This window comes from Myotis davidii, unplaced genomic scaffold (assembly GCF_000327345.1).
Source record: "Myotis davidii unplaced genomic scaffold, ASM32734v1 scaffold428, whole genome shotgun sequence".
Classification (NCBI taxonomy): Eukaryota; Metazoa; Chordata; class Mammalia; order Chiroptera; family Vespertilionidae; genus Myotis; species Myotis davidii.
Genome location: NW_006299834.1, coordinates 1,954,801 through 1,970,374, shown reverse-complemented (window position 1 = coordinate 1,970,374; position 15,574 = coordinate 1,954,801). Strand labels below are relative to the sequence as shown.

The window sequence follows — 15,574 nt, the reverse complement described above, 5'->3', positions numbered from 1 at the left end:
GGCCCCGCCCTCCCGCCTGCTGGGGGGGGAGCACTCCAGCCGGGCCCCAGGGCCCTGCACCCCAGGCCGTGCTACCTGTGGTTCCTCCATTCAGGCACTCAACCATCACCCCGGTTGGTGCCCACTGGCCCGGCCTCTGCGGGGACTACCCTAAGCAAGCCCCGCGGGTTCTGATCTTAAAATGGACCCAGAAGGTGACCACGTCTCATCGCCTCGCCTACTGCCTCCACCACCACCAGGACAAGCCACTGCCATCGCCTACTGGGACTTCTCACAGCCTTCTCGCTGGCTCCCCGTTTGCAGCCTGATCCCCAGGGCGCCAGGCGGTTCTTCACACAGCAAACGGAGTCATGCTCTTACCGCAGAAATCAGAATGGGCCGCATCGCATCTCTGATCAGAACCCACCAGTACCTCCCATCGCACAGTTCTTCCCATGGCGTGAGGCTCTGCGTGCTCTGGCCCTCGACCTCCTCTCCTGCTCCTCTCCCTGACCTCATCCTCGGCTCCTCTCCGTTTGGCATCACCTCCAGCCACCGGGGCCACTAGGCTGCTTGTCAAATATTCAGGGTACCCTCCTACCGCGGGACCTTTGCCGCTGTGGTCCCCTCTGGCTGAAACGCTCTTCTCTCCAGGAGTCACCTTGCTTGTTTCCTCACTTAGTCATGTGTACGCTGCAGTGTCACCTTATCAGAGGGGGTCTTTCTTAATTACCTCTCCTCTCTCTAATAGCAGGTCCCACATAAGGCCGCTGATGGCCACCGGCACCCTCCAGCAGCAGCTCCCCACCTGCCGCCGCCTCTGGGGAGCCCTCCTGCCTTTCCCAGGCAGAGCTGGCTCAGGTCATCAAATCACCGCCCAAGGGCCCACATGGGCTGTGCCCCCAGGGACGTCCACGCTGCCCTGTGATGGGCACCGGTGCTGGTCACCACCACAGAGGGTGCAGGAGGGCTTAGTGGAGATGAAGAGGCGTTTGCTGGATGCAGGGGGCTGCTTAGAGAAGCTTGATAGAGAAGGGACCCCGAGTGCACAAAGGCCTCAAGGCCCAAACGTGAAGGCCAGGGAGTGCTAGGGAGGCCTGGCCGGGGGCCTGGGCAGGGTTCAGGAGCCCCCTCTGGCCAGAAGGCAGGAGAGCTCACACATTGTGCTACAAGGAGCCTCAGCTGGAGGGGAGGGGGGGCACAGGGGGTCAGGGGCAGCCAAGGGCCCAGCGAGATCTCTGCCTCCAGACCCAAAGCAGGAGGGACGCTCAGATCAACAGATGGACAAGCAGACGGAGACCCAGGAGCCCCCCCCCGCCTCAACTGCTTTTCCCCAGGACTGTGTGCGGGGCTGCTCACCTCACTGCCTCACGGAGCTCCCTCAGGGCTGTCTTTTCCCGTGTTTGGTTCCCCATCTTGTCTCTCACCCCGTCTCTCAGATTGAGACACACACACACAGACACACGCACCCCCCTCAGCATCCTTCACTTCTGCTGCCCCTCCGTTGGGCAGGGGCTGGCAGAGACCCTCAGCGTGGAGCTCAGCTTAGTGCCTCATGGGGGGCCACACCAGCCCCCTCGGCACCCAGGGCTGGGGGTCCCAGAGGAAGGAGGAACTGTCCAGGGACAGGGAGCCAGCTTGGGGACAGGAGTGGTTCCCTAGCAGATGGGGGAGGGGGGGCAGGGGACCTTCCAGGCAGAGGGACTAGAGGGGCAAAGGCCTGGAGTGGTGCAGGGGGCGCTCTCGGGGGACAGGCCTGGCCCCTGCCTCAGGGGATGCAGGGGAGTGGGCAGGGAGGGAAGGGGCCTGAGGCTGCGGCCACAGGCGCCCAGACCGGGAGGAGCCCCAGGAGGTGTCTGGGTGGAGGGACAGGTCCTCTGAGTTGTGCTTAGAAGGGACGGAGTCTCTGGCTGCCGTGGAGTTGGGGGCTGGACTGGTGAGGAGGCTGGCGCCACGGTCCAGGGCCGGGAGCCATGTCCCTGTCCTTTAGGAGGAAGGAATGATGCTGTGGAGTAAGGGGAGCAAGACTGGCCCCAGGTTCTGTCTCGGGGGCCTCTAGGACTCACACAGAACCCCAAGTGGGCCAGCCTTGAGGAGCCCTGGTCCACTGCCTCCCCAGCCCCTGCCCACGGGCCAGCAACTCCGTGGCAGGAAGGTGTAGGTGGTGGAGCAGCTGCGAAGGAGAAGTGGGTGTGGGGTGGTGGGTGTGGGTGTGGGTGTGTGATGAGGGGGTGGAGGAGCCAGGAGCCTGCACAGGAACCCAGGCAGGGAAACCCTCCTATAGCGCAGAGGAGTGGGGGTGAGGGGAGAAGACTGGGCCCCCATCCCCACCCCCAGCCCCCCGTGTCACCCTCAGGCCTGCAGAGCCCTCACTTAAACCCCGTACGAGACCCTGGGGCAGGGCAGGCGGAGGCCGATACTGGGAGAGGGTGGGCCGGGTCTGCGGTCCCTTGTATGAGCCACCTCTGACTCCCAGGCAGAGAGCAGAGGAGGGGGCGGCCCTCGGGGGCCCCCAGCCCAAGTGGGAGAGTTGGCCCGGGCAGCCCTGCAGGGGAAGCAGGGGCACTCATTGGACACCGATGTCTCCTGGGTGCCTCCCTTTGCCCACACAGGGCAGGTGCCAAGGACAAAGCGGGCAACCCCGAAAGGCCTGTGGGATTCGCGTCAGTGGCCTGTGCCGGAGCCTGGCCCGACCACCCCTCTCACTGTGTCTCCGAAATGGGGAAGCGGGGGGCGGTGGGGGGAGTCAGAACTTCTTACAGCTCGGACGCTTCGCAGTTAAAAAGAGAAATTTCACTATCAGACCAAGGTGCTGAGTGGTCGGTCACCCCCCCATGGAGTCTTTCCCTTTTCGTAGCTATTAAGTTTGTTCATTGCTTCATTCCAGGCTTCAGCTTCACTTGTTGGTTGTGAGATGTGACCGAGAGAGGAGTTAAAGTTTCTGAAGTTGATGTGGTTCTTGCAAATTTTCCTTGTTCTTTTAATAGTTTTGACTTTAAATAACGAGGTCGTCACCTCAATGCATTCTTGGGTAGAAAACCCGGGACTTGGTTGCTGAAAAGCCCTTCACACTGCATCTGTCTCAGAGTTTTCTCGAGTTTTCATTCGCTGATGAAGTTTTGTGTGTGTGTGTGAACTTTTTTAAAAGGATGATTCATTTGGGGTCCATCAGGGAGAAGGGAGTCTCCCTTGGTCTTTGCCCCCAAATTCCCCTCAAAGCGCCCTCCCAGGGCCTCTGACCCGGCGCTGTAACGAGGTCCATCTTTTCAGGTGGGAAATGGGGCTCCCAGGCAGCGGGATGACCCAGCACCTATGAGGGGCCCCCGGCTGGGGTCTGTGCTCAGCCAGCTGTGAAGCGTGGCCTGCACCCTTCATGCCTCGGGGACAGAGTGAGGAAGTGAGGAAGCGCAGAGCCTGTTGGACAAGCTCGGTGTTATGGGGGGGCAGTCCCTCAGGGCAGGGAGGCCCAGCCCCCCAGGTCTGGATATGAAAGTGCCGAGGCCCGGATACACTGTGTACTTGGCTAAAAATAAGTTTTGTATGTAATTCTGTGAGTAATACCTGAACACATTCTCATGGACAAACCTCCAACAGCACGGAGCCTGAGTAAGAAAGGGCATTTCCCTGAGCCCCCCACAACCCCTCCCTCCCGTGCCCCCGTGGGAGCCTCTTCTCACGCTAAGGCCTGTCACCCCAGCCTGGTGTTGTGCGTGTAAACTCCAGGGCCCCTGCAGGCTCCGGCCCTGTGGGGGTGCAGGGCAGACTCCCCCGCAGGCACCTCCACTCACTTCCCAAATACTCAGAGACCTACTACGCTCAGGCGCCCATCCAGGTGCTGGGGACTGGGGACGGAGCAGGGAACCAGAGACAAACCCAAAAGGCGAAGCCCTTTAGTTGGTGAGAACCTGGGAGAAAAGTTCAGGAGGGAAGGGGGGCCAGGGAGTCAGGAGGGCCTGGCGAGACCGTGGGACAGAGGGACAGAATTGAGGGTGACCCTGAGGACTCCTGGGGAGGAGCACGAGGCCTGGGGGTCACACAGTTCACAGGAGAATGGAACCGCCCTCACCGGCCTGGCCCTGTGCCCGCACCCCTGTGAGAGGCGGCATTAGATTCTCCTTTACGAAGAGGAAAGCAAGCTCAGGATAAGGGATGAGCCAGGCGGCCCCGGCGCCCTGAACTCCCCCAGCACCCCTCACCCCACACACGTCTGTGGGGTCCTCTCCTTCTCAGCAGAGGTCGGCCCTGGAGGGGCCTGCGGCCGAGCAGAGTAGAGGGGAGCCAAGTGCTGGGGAACCCCCCTGGCCTTGGCTTTGCAGGGTCATCATCAGTCAAACCAGGCAAGTACCAGGTGTTAGCGACACCCCCCCCCCCACCCCCAAGCATTTGGCTTTAGCCCCAAGGAAGGCTGCCTCCCATCAGGTCAGGGGCACTAGGGACTGCCCATCCACTGTCCCTCCTCAGAGGCCCCCAGTCATAGGGTCGCACTAGGGAGGGACTCAGATTTGGGGTGTGCAGGGCCTCTCCTCCCCCACCCCTCGGGTCTGCAAGTGTCTGAACAAAGTCCTTTCACAATGACTCACTGCCTGCCCGATAGGGCCCCAGGGGAGGCTGAGGGAGGGGGGGTGACGCCAGTGGGCACCGTGGACAGTGTCCCCCCCCCCAAGTCCTGCCAGGTAGGCCTGGCCCAGCACAGGCTGTGGGGGTGGGGTGAATGTCGGCAGGCTTCAGCTCTGAACCCCCAGCTCCCCTCGCCACCACAGCCCTGGGCACAACCAGCCCACCCTCCGGCCACTGTCTGCGGACGGACAGACACGGGACAGCGCGGGGAGCAGGTGTCAGCCTCGGGTTTCCTGAGCCTCACGAGAACCTCGAGGCTCTGGGGTTCAGGCACAGGAAGAGGCTGCACCAGGTGACACGGCAGGTCGACCAGACCCCGAGTGAGACGAAGGCCAGGCCTTTCCCGCTGCATCACCTCCCCTGCGGCGCCGCCTGCCCTCCTCTGCCCGAGGCGGGGGAGACAGGTGCCCCCTCCTCACCAGGAGGCCCTGCCGCCTTAGCAGGTGAAGTGCTGCCAGTGGGGCCGGCATCCTTGGGCCTGGGCCGCTCCTTCACAGACGTGAGTCCTGGGACAGGCCCGGGGGCTGCTCACAGCCCGGTGGCCCAGGTGACAAAAGACCCCGTGACCTATGGGAGGGGGCTCAGCTCCACAGGAGGCGAGGTGGCCGCTGGGTCCCAGCCCTGCAGGCTCGCAGGCGCTGGCAGCGGGCACAGCATCATGTGCCCCCAGCACTTGGCCGGCTTCCAGGTCCTCGGCTGAGATGCCACTTCTCTCGTTAAAGGGCACCAGGTGGCAAAGAAAACATGGCCCGGGACTGGCGAGGGAAGTGTGCCCGCGCTGGCGGGGGAGGTGTGGAGACAGGGGCTTCCCTGGTCTCCAACAAAAAGTGACGCCCCGAGGGACAGGCTGGCAGCGTCCACCCGCCTGGCTCTCCTGGCACGGGCTCCCTCCCTGCTCGCCTCTCCTGCAGTGCTGTCCTGAGGGGCAGACCCCACACGGGGGAGCAACGGTTAGACCCCCCGTCCCCCCGACGGCCGCCTTCCCAGGCTCAGGCCCGTCTCCACTTGTTCCCAGTCCAGGGCCTGCCCAGCAGACGCCCAGGCCTTTGTTCACCCGTTAGCCAGTAAGAAAGCCACTGGAGCCAGATGGTGTGGCTCAGTGCTGAGCTTCGACCTGTGGACCAGGAGGTCACGGTCAGGGCACATGCAGGTGGCGGGCTCGATCCCCAGTGCGGGGCGTGCAGGAGGCATCTGATAGATGATTCTCTCTCGTCATTGATGCTTCTATCTCCCTCTCCGTTCCTCTGAAATCAACACAAATACATCAAAAACTATTAAAAACTGTGTTAGAAAGAAAACTGGAGGAAAAGCGGGGGCTGCGGCCAAGGTGGGCTCTGCCGCCGACCGGCCCCGAGGCGGCGGACACCCTGATCACACGTCTCAGTTTCGCTGTGAAATGGGGAAACAGCGAGCTCGCAGCCTGCTGGGAGGAGACGGGTGACTGAGAAGAGCTCGCGGAGCGTGACGTGCCCTGCCGGTGCCGGGACAGTGGGGCCTCAGCCGGAAGTCCCCGCAGCCGAGGTGCTCAGCGGGGCAGGAGGCTGCCCGACACAGGCAGGTGTGTGTGCAACCTGAGGGCAGGGCGGGCGCTGGGCTGGTCGGGAAGAAAGCCACGGCGAGGGGCAGGCAGGCCCCCCCTCCTAAGTCCAGGTTGGCCCCTCAATGAAGACCACGCATGCGCTGGCTGGGAGGCTGTCAGAGCTGGCCCTGCCCGGGCATCAAGCAGGAGCCGTCCTGACGCCCAAGGACGGAGGGCAGGTCCAGGCGCAGGGGGGTGGGGGTGTGGAGGTGCTGTCTCGCTCTAAGAAGCCTCGACCTGCTCTCCCAGCAGACCACCCCCCCCCCAGGCTCCTGCGGCCCACAGGGTTTCTGACTCCAGCCCCCGCACATCCCCAGGTTCTACTCGGACCCCAGGGAGAAGGCGAGCAGTGGGCACATACAGCCTCTCGCTGCCAACCCAGACCCAGCTTCTCACTCCCCTCACACCCTGAGGACTCCCATGTGCAGTCCTGGGTTTGCACCAGGGTGTGAACTTAGCTCTGGGTGAATTCAAATACCAGTCACCATTCATCGTGCTTGACCAGGGCCGTGCGAGGCATTAACGGTTTATCGGTTTATCATCCGCACACGAGCAAGCACAGGGCACACCAGCTCGGGCCCTTCACCACTGTCATTTCATTCAGTCCCCACAGCGCGACGAGAAGAACAAGCTCGTTTCACCCGGGGAAACAGGCTCCAAGGATAGCAAGGCCCGTTGTGGGGTCAGGCCAGGGTCCCTCCCACCCTGCGCATGAAAGTTCTGAGTCAGTTCATCTGCAAAATCAAAGCGGTGGATGAGACCAATGAATTTCTAGCTATTTTTAGTCACAGACTCTTTGTTCAAATGAAGTCTTGAGTGGAAATGGACCGAGTCCGATGGAGAGAGACAGGCTCTGCTGGAGAGGGCGTGGGCGGTGGGCTGCTCCGCCCGTGGGGCTCCCCCAGCCCTCCTGCGGGAGCACAGAGTTAGGGTCCTGTGGGGAAGTGACCCCTGGCCCAGGCCCTCACAGGTCCTCCAGGCAGGGGTTCTCTGAGCTCCTCATCAGGGACAGCAGGTTCAGGGCCGAGACGCCGGGCACGTGGCCCGCACAGATCTGCAGCATGCGGACCAGGCGCTGCGCCATGGTGACTCGAAAGCCTTCCACCTGCGGGGAGAGCGGAGAGCAGGGTCAGAGCGGCCACACAGGCTGCCTGAAGGGGCTGGGTCGGAGATGTGGGGACAGCTCAGTGCACCATGGCCCATCATGGCCATAACCCTGTCCACGGCCATGATCCTGTCGATGGCCATGACCCTGTCCACGGCCATGACCCTGTCACGGCCATGACCCTATCCACAGCCATAACCCTATCCACGGACATGACCCTGTCACGGCCATGACCCTGTCCACAGCACACCTCTCCAAGCAGCTTCCACCATCTCAGCTTCCGAGTCCCTCCAGCACCCTCTGGGGACCCCAGAGACGATGAGCCCTTCTCTGTGCATGTACGTGTCGGCCCAGCTCACTCCATTCTGAGAGGAGGGCCGATGCCTGACTCATCTGTGCTCTCAGGGACCAGCACCGGGCCCTCTGGGCAGGGCTAGAACATCCTTTCACTGGGCCCATCCCACGCCTCGCTGAGTGGGTTTCCTCATGTGTAAAATGGGGCGATAATTCTTGCCACGCAAAGGCCTCAAACTAAGGCGAGGCCCCAACTTGATTATGCAGAGGCGTGTGCCCTGAAAGCCCACACGGGTAGGAGGGGTGCAGACTGTCCGCACTGGGGCTCCCTCGGAGGGAAGCCAGGTCTGTGTTCTCAGCGGTCTGCGGCTGGAACAGCCAGCAGGCCGCAGACCTCAGTTCTCAAGCGCAGGGTAGCCCAGGGCTGGCGTGGCCTGCCACCTCCTGGCCACACACAGAACGGCACCACCCACCACAAGGTTAGCACCCACAGGCACCTGCCATTTCTTTTGGCAACAGTCACAGATTCTGCTAAAACTCACGATGGCTCTTGTCTCCCCCCATGATGCTCAATTTCACGAAGAGGTTAGTAAAGTAAAATATGTAATTTTTTCTTGCCCAAGTCCACAGGTCCCCTGAGTTCTACTCTCAGATCAGAGGGGGTCCACGGGCTCCAGAAGAACCCCTGGTCCCCGATACTCGGGGATCATCCGAGCAGCCCGTTGAGTGCTGACTGCCCGTTCCCTGTGCCGGGACCAGGCCTCACCTCCAGGTCACAGAAGAGCAGGGGGCTCCGGTAGGTTCGGGCCAGCTTCAGCACGCTGTTCCGGTGGACGCTGCAGTGGCTGTCCCGCCCGGCTGCAAAGAAGCCCAGAGTGCTACGCTGTGAGCGCCACCTGCCGGCGGCCACTGACGAGGCCCGGGCAAAGCAGCCCACTGCCCCGGCCCTGGGCCTGTCTCTGACTGGTCAGGGTGACAATCCTGCCACCTTCTCCTCAGGGCGGACGAGATCATCAAGTCAGCAGAGCAGGCGGAAAGGGCTCTGAAACATGGTTTCCTCACCTCTAAAGTGAGGATGGTAGCAGCCCCGTCGAGTCACTATAGACTCGGTGAATCGATACATGAGTGACCTGGCACTCATTTATTCACCAATGCTTTTTATTTTCATTAAAAAAAATTTTTTTAACTGAGTTTTTTAGAGAGGGGGAAGGAACAGGGAGAGAGAAAGAGAAACACTGATGTGAAAGCAAAACATCCATTGGCTGCCTCCTGCACACCCCGCACTGGGGATCGAGCGTGGGCATGTGCCCCGACCAAGAATGGAACCTGGTGCAGGGGATGACGCAACCAACTGAGCCACACTGGCCAGGGCTGCCAATGCCTTTGAAAACAAGCTGTGCCAGGCCCTCCCCAAAAGGGGCTCACAGTTCAGCTCAGACACACCAGCCGTGCGGGATGGGGCCTCGGGCCCGGACTGCAGGCTGGTCGGGGAGGCCTTCCCCAGGACGCGGAAGAGGGGTTAGCGAGACAGACAAAAAGCGGCCTGGCTCAGGAGTATGAGTATCTAGGTCTGAATCTCAGCTCCACCGCTCTCTAGCTAAGGCGCCCTGGGCAGGTTACCTCTGACCAGTCTCCTCAGCTACAAAGAAGAGAGGATACCCGCCTCGAAGGGCTGCTTGTGACGATTGGTGACACAGAAACGCGCTCAGAGCGGCATCTGGGGCGGTGGGTGCTCAGTGAGGGCTGGCGGACACTGTCCCACTGTTAGTCACAGCCACGGAGACAGCAGGCCTTGCTCAGAGAGCCACCAGCGAACCAGAGCGAGGGTGCCAGGAGGCGAGGCGGGCGGGAAGGCAGAGGCCACGCTGCCGAACACGCGGCGCCTTCACAGGGGGTTGGGTTTTACTCTAAAACCACTCGGCAATGCCAGGCAATGAGTGACCTGCTCAGATGTGCTCTCAGGAAGACCGACAGCAGGTCCACGCCAAGGCCCGGTCCTTCCCATCAGCCAGCGCCTCAGCAGGGAGGGTGCAGGGCACACTGCCCTCGGCGGGCCCTTCTGCAGATGAGGAAGAGGAGCTACGCAAAGAAGACACTCCAAGTAGTGCAGGGAGGGTGCAGGGCACACTGCCCTCGGCGGGTGAGGGTGCACTTACCGCCTGTGACCAGGAAGCCCACCTTGCCCAGGAAGAAGGTGGCGTCCACGTGGCGCAGGGACTCCTCCACGTTCTGCAGGCTGGAAGGCCGGCCCGGGCGAGAAAACAAACCTTACAGCAGAGAAGGCAGTGCCCTCACCCCCCCGCCCGCCGCCCCTCATCCCATCCCAGAGCGGCCAGAGACTGAGGGGTGATAGGGCTCTGCCCCGAGCATTGGAATACTTTGTCCTTTCGTTGTTGCAAACTACTTTTAATTACACCTCAGGCTGCTGTCCCCCAGGAGGGAGAGGACAGACCTTCCTCTGCGCTTCACAGGGGGCCAGGCTGGGCCACTCCTGCTGCCACTGCCATGCCCCACACTAGACTGGGCTCTGACCTCACACAGGCCTGAAAGTCTTTCTTCTAAACACACTATTGGTTTTACATGAACTCTTCACCTGAACACGGTGCTCACTCCCATCTTTACCCGGCTAAGGCCGTCCCATCTATCAGGTGTCACCTCCACCAGAAAGTCTACCCTGACTAAGTCCTGAGTGTCAGAGGTCTGGTGTGGGCTCTCACAAGTGTCCGAAAGCCCCGCCTCCTCCTGCCATGGACTAGGAGCACACTGAGGCCAGGGCTCCGTTTCCTTCATCTCTGTGCCCGCTGTCAGGGCCAGAGTAGACCTCAGAGCACATTAGCTAAATGACAGGTGACACTGCTAGGATTTATCAGTGTCTTTCAAACATCTCGCACTGGCCACGGCTCCCCCTCCTCACCATCTAGGTCAGCGATGGCGAACCTTTTGAGCTCGGCGTGTCAGCATTTTGAAAAACCCTAACTTAACTCTGGTGCCGTGTCGAATATAGAAATTTTTTTGTCTTTGCAACCATAGTAAAACAAAGATTTATATTTTTGATATCTATTTTATATATTTAAATGCCATTTAACAAAGAAAAATCAACCAAAAAAATGAGTTCGCGTGTCACCTCTGACACACATGTCATAGGTTCGCCATCACTGGTCTAGGTTAACCCCAGGCAGCCTCTCCCTGCCTCCTCTCCTTCCCATCATAAGTGACGTCACTGTCCCTAAGCCAGGGAGGGCCACGTGAGCCCCAACAGCCCCATCGTCTGGCTCTCACCTGTATTTGCTGTGAAGGTTGACCACGAACACAATCAGGTCAATTCGGGGGCGATTCACATCAGAGGGCAGAGGGAGGGAATGTGCCAAGTGGCTGGAAAACAAGAAACTGCAGGACTAAAGATCCATGCACCCACATTCCCGTGACCATCACATGCCGTCAGAGGCGCCTCACCTCTTCACCTGAGGCGCTCCTGGGCAAGACTCCTCTGGCGAGCAGAGGGGCAGGGCAGGGCAGATGACTTTCTTCCGACTCCTCTGGCAGAAGGAGTTCTGTGTCGTAGCCGCCTCGGTAAGAGGGAGCTTTGGGTAGACGATGGCATGGGGCTACCAAGCTACACTGCACGCTGGGAGGGAGGCCAGGCTCTGAGGCGGGGGCTGAACTGTGAAGATTAGGGGCTGGGACTGAACTCCTTCGGAGTGTGACAGAAGCGGGTTCAAATCTCAGTTCTGCAAATGACCAGCTGTGACCTTGGATAAATCACCTCATCGTTCTCCTGGACTTGGTCCCTGGTGGTCAGATACCCACCTGAAGGTTTTTCTGGAACCCTTGATTTCTGCCCATTTCCATGTATTCCTATTACCCAGCTCCTCCTATCGCCTACCTTATAATTCAGGAAACATCAAAAAGGACTGCCCAGCTGGCCTGGCTCAGTGGTCACCTGAGCGTGGTCACCTGAACCAGGAAGTCACAGTTCAATTTCTGGTCAGGGCACACACCTGGGTGGCGGGCTTGAGACACACATAGGGGGCATGTAGGAGGCAGCCAATTGATGATTTTCTCATCATTGATATTTTTTTCTCTCTCTCTCTCTTTTCCTCTCTGAAATCAATAAAAATATATTTAAAAAACAAACAAAAACACCACAAAGTCCAGTTACCTAGAAATTACCATTAGTTAACTTCAGAGCATTTTTCTAAATATCTCTTCATGTACACAACATACTATACACATTCAGACACTAGAATAGATATAATCTAAAAATAGGATAATAGTATTAATTTAATTTGCATGTAATGAAAGCAAAATAACTAAAGCAGAACTGAAAAAAATACATGAACTTAGATGTTATTTTTTAATCACAAAGGTTGTTTCCTGAAAGAACTGAATTAAGAAAAAAATTAATAAGGTTATCATTTGAAACTATATGTTTCAATTTTATCTATATTAGCTTGAGTCTCCATTATGAGACATGAGAGCTATTAGTATATATGTTTACATTTTGCTCTAGCTATAACCTTGGACGTAGGCCAGCTGTGGGCAAACTACGGCCCGCGGGCCGGATCTGGCCTGTTTGAAATGAATAAAACTAAAAAAAAAAAAAAGACCGTACCCTTTTATGTAATGATGTTTACTTTGAATTTATATTAGTTCACACAAACACTCCATCCATGCTTTTGTTCCGGCCCTCCGGTCCAGTTTAAGAACCCATTGTGGCCCTCGAGTCAAAAAGTTTGCCCACCCCTGACCTAGGCTGACCAAGCGGCCACTCTGGAACCCTGCTGGTCGCCATGGGAGAGACAAAGCCTTCTGAGGAGGGTCTCACTGTCAACTAAATAGCTCACCAATAAAGAGGCGATCATTTTTCTGCTCTTAACTCATTGGCCAGAACTAGTCACATGGCTCCACACAACCACAAAAGGTCAAAAAGTGCAATTCCGAAACCTGCCATAGGCTCCAAATGCAGAAGCTGGAAATATCTGGCAACAGAATGAGCGGATGATCATGTGGGTGATTGCCTTTCCTGAGAAAAGTCTGAAGAATCATTTACCCTTCAAGTTCAACAATTTAACTTGACACAGATGCTGTGTCTGTTTTTCCTGGAATAAGATATATATTCCCTTTTTAAAAATTCTTTTTTGTTATATTCCCTTTTTAATGGAAAAATTAAACTCTTCACTCATTTCAGGGGAGTTTTCTTCTATTACATCATGCTGAACACTTCTATTACATCATTCTTCTATTACACAAGCTGAACACTTCTGCTGTGGTTTTCTCAAATCTTTCTTCTTTGTAGGCAACGAAGTGCTCAACTGCACCTATTCTGATCGTTCCTGTTCCTATTTGTTAGATCCCATGTGGCGTTATTTTTGGTCCTTTTTTGCCCTTAGCTCAGCAATCTCCCTTTTCCTCTCATTCTGTTGTTTCATTATTTGGTCTTTGAATGACTCTTAAGAACTCAGGTTCTTATTAAACTTCCCAATCCACAAAATACTCAAAAAGGAGCTTTCTTCTTTTCCCAGAGTGGGTTCTTCATCAGATTTCTGCATGTCAGGTGAATCCTCACCCTTTCTGGCAAGGGTTTCCATGACACTTCTTCTTTTTTTTAAATATATTTTTATTGATTTCAGAGAGGAAAGGAGAGGGAGAGAGAGAAACATCAATGATGAGAGAGAATCATTGATTGGCTGCCTCCTGCATGCTCCCCACTGGGGATTGAGCCCACAACCCTGGCATGTGCCCTTGACCGGAATCGAACCCGGAACCCTTCAGTCTGCAGGCCGACGCTCTATCCACTGAGCCAAACCAGCTAGGGCTCCATGACACTCCTTTCCCTCTTGCTCAATGCAGGCAATGTTGTCCACATTTTCCATTTACCCTCATGCCAATGAAATGAATTCTCCTTAAAAATCCTTTCCTATTTCTAAGCTATGGCTTTGGGATTGTTGGTTGTGTCTGACGTTCTGGGGCCCGAGAGACTGGCAAGATGGGTAAAGCACAGACATTTAGAAGAAAAAGATTATGTTCCCGCATCGGAGATCATTAAAGTGCGGCAGCAGGTTTGTTCTGCCTGGCAAGGGCCATTTCCAGTTCCCATGGAGGAAATGCCTTCCGATCTGGGTCGTTCCCCTTCAGCATGGACCTGGAGCTTACCTTCCCATTAGGGCAAACGACACCCTCACACCTAGTCGCTCGACTCCCTCAGCAGCTGTTTCTACTTCCTCCCATCAGTGAGAAGAAGGAAAACAAGGCATACTTCCTTGGTCACTTTTTCTCCAGATTTGGAGGGCACATCTACACTGCTCAGGACACTGGGAGTCACCAGTGCACGAAGGTCAGCCCCTGCCCTCAAGGGACTGGCCTTGGGGTCCGGGGCCTGGTTGACTGGAAACAAGGAAACGAACAGTGACAAGGAAATGTCTACGGTGACAAGTGTCAGAGGAAGGGAACAAGTGATGGAGGATACCTTAGACCGGCTCTACCAGAGGCGGCGGGGTCGGCGAGGCTGACCGCGCAGTTAGGGATGGTGAAGGGGCTGCCCACCGGCTCCACCTGCGACCGCCCTCCCGCCCGGTGCTGATGCTAAGATATGATCGGACCCCGCCCCCGGCCTCGGCTACTTACACCCGCAGCGTGGAGGCGCAGTTCTCCTTGAGCATTGAGTCGGCCAGCGGCTGCAGAAGAGCATCCTCCTTGCCCACCAGCTGCCCAGAGAGAGAAGGCGGCCGCTGTCCCTCTGCAGAACATGGGGATCCGGGCACCGACCGAAGGCCGCCACGATCCCCAGGATTCTGGCTCCTGCGCTCAGGGCGCCGTTTACCGAGAGAAGACTCCACCGGGCACGGGTTGAGCGCCTGCGGTCTACAACCTCCCCAGTCCTTCCCGCTCAGGACTCGCTACCTCCCGGACCCTCCCGCTGACCGCCGGGCCGCTCTGGGAGGCCAGACTCAGACACAGCAAGTCCCGGCCCGGCTCGGAACTCGGCCTCCGGGCCAGAAACCAATAAGAAACCGGGAAGAAAGCTCGCCGCGCACCTATTGGTGGGGGCGTCCTTCCGCCTCAGAGAGCGGCTGTTCCGATTGGGCCAGAATGTGGCTGTCCCGCCCACCGCCTCTTCCGGAAAAGCCCGCCTCCACCCCCTGAGGAGCGCCGAGAAAGGGGCAGCAGGAGCACAGCCCGGGAGGGGAGCCCCGCCGGGGAAGCGCGGCTGCGGGCGCCTACCAAGATGGTGGCCGCGTTCAGGCCCGGCAGCTGGTCCTGCGGCCGCAACACCGACATCCCACTCGCTGGCCGAACCGCCGCTCAGGTCGTGCGCGCCTTCCTTTCAAACCCCACTGTGGCCCCGCCCTGGTGCTCCCCGAGGGGCACGTGACCCTCCGTGGGCGGGGTTTCCCGTCGCCGAGCCCTTTAAAGGAACCGCTGTCTCCTTTTCTGAGGGTGTTCCAGCCCTGGCCCGCACTCCGAAGGTGCAGTCGGTGGGGCAGGCCTTCTGTTTCACGCCTCGGAGAAAGGTGTGCAGTGATGCAGTCGTCCATTTATGCTCATTCACCAGCCTCGCAGCTGCTCAGAACAAAACCTTGGGGTCATTCTGGGCTCAACCCACAACCGGTCCCTAAGCAAGCCCCGCGGGTTCTGATCTTAAAATGGACCCAGAAGGTGACCACGTCTCATCGCCTCGCCTACTGCCTCCACCACCACCAGGACAAGCCACTGCCATCGCCTACTGGGACTTCTCACAGCCTTCTCGCTGGCTCCCCGTTTGCAGCCTGATCCCCAGGGCGCCAGGCGGTTCTTCACACAGCAAACGGAGTCATGCTCTTACCGCAGAAATCAGAATGGGCCGCATCGCATCTCTGATCAGAACCCACCAGTACCTCCCATCGCACAGTTCTTCCCATGGCGTGAGGCTCTGCGTGCTCTGGCCCTCGACCTCCTCTCCTGCTCCTCTCCCTGACCTCATCCTCGGCTCCTCTCCGTTTGGCATCACCTCCAGCCACCGG

General features: G+C 58.2%; 1 protein-coding gene across 3 annotated transcripts; it reads right to left on the bottom strand.

Annotated features, from left to right (window-relative positions):
- Positions 1–6,934: 6,934 nt before the first annotated feature.
- CENPM (centromere protein M) lies at positions 6,935–15,133 on the bottom strand. 3 transcript variants are annotated; one of them, XM_006775955.2, is made up of 6 exons: positions 14,796–15,133; positions 14,199–14,278; positions 10,854–10,961; positions 9,731–9,810; positions 8,341–8,432; positions 6,935–7,280 (listed from the first exon to the last, which is right to left on the bottom strand). In XM_006775955.2, the coding sequence occupies exons 1-6, from the start codon at positions 14,850–14,852 to the stop codon at positions 7,140–7,142; spliced, it is 558 nt and encodes a 185-aa protein (XP_006776018.1). In that variant the 5' UTR covers positions 14,853–15,133; the 3' UTR covers positions 6,935–7,139. The 3 variants fall into 3 exon arrangements, with proteins under 3 accessions (XP_006776018.1, XP_006776019.1, XP_006776020.1); XM_006775956.2 differs by having other exon boundaries at positions 10,854–10,946; positions 14,796–15,131; XM_006775957.2 differs by lacking the exon at positions 14,796–15,133 and adding an exon at positions 14,395–14,557.
- Positions 15,134–15,574: the final 441 nt, after the last annotated feature.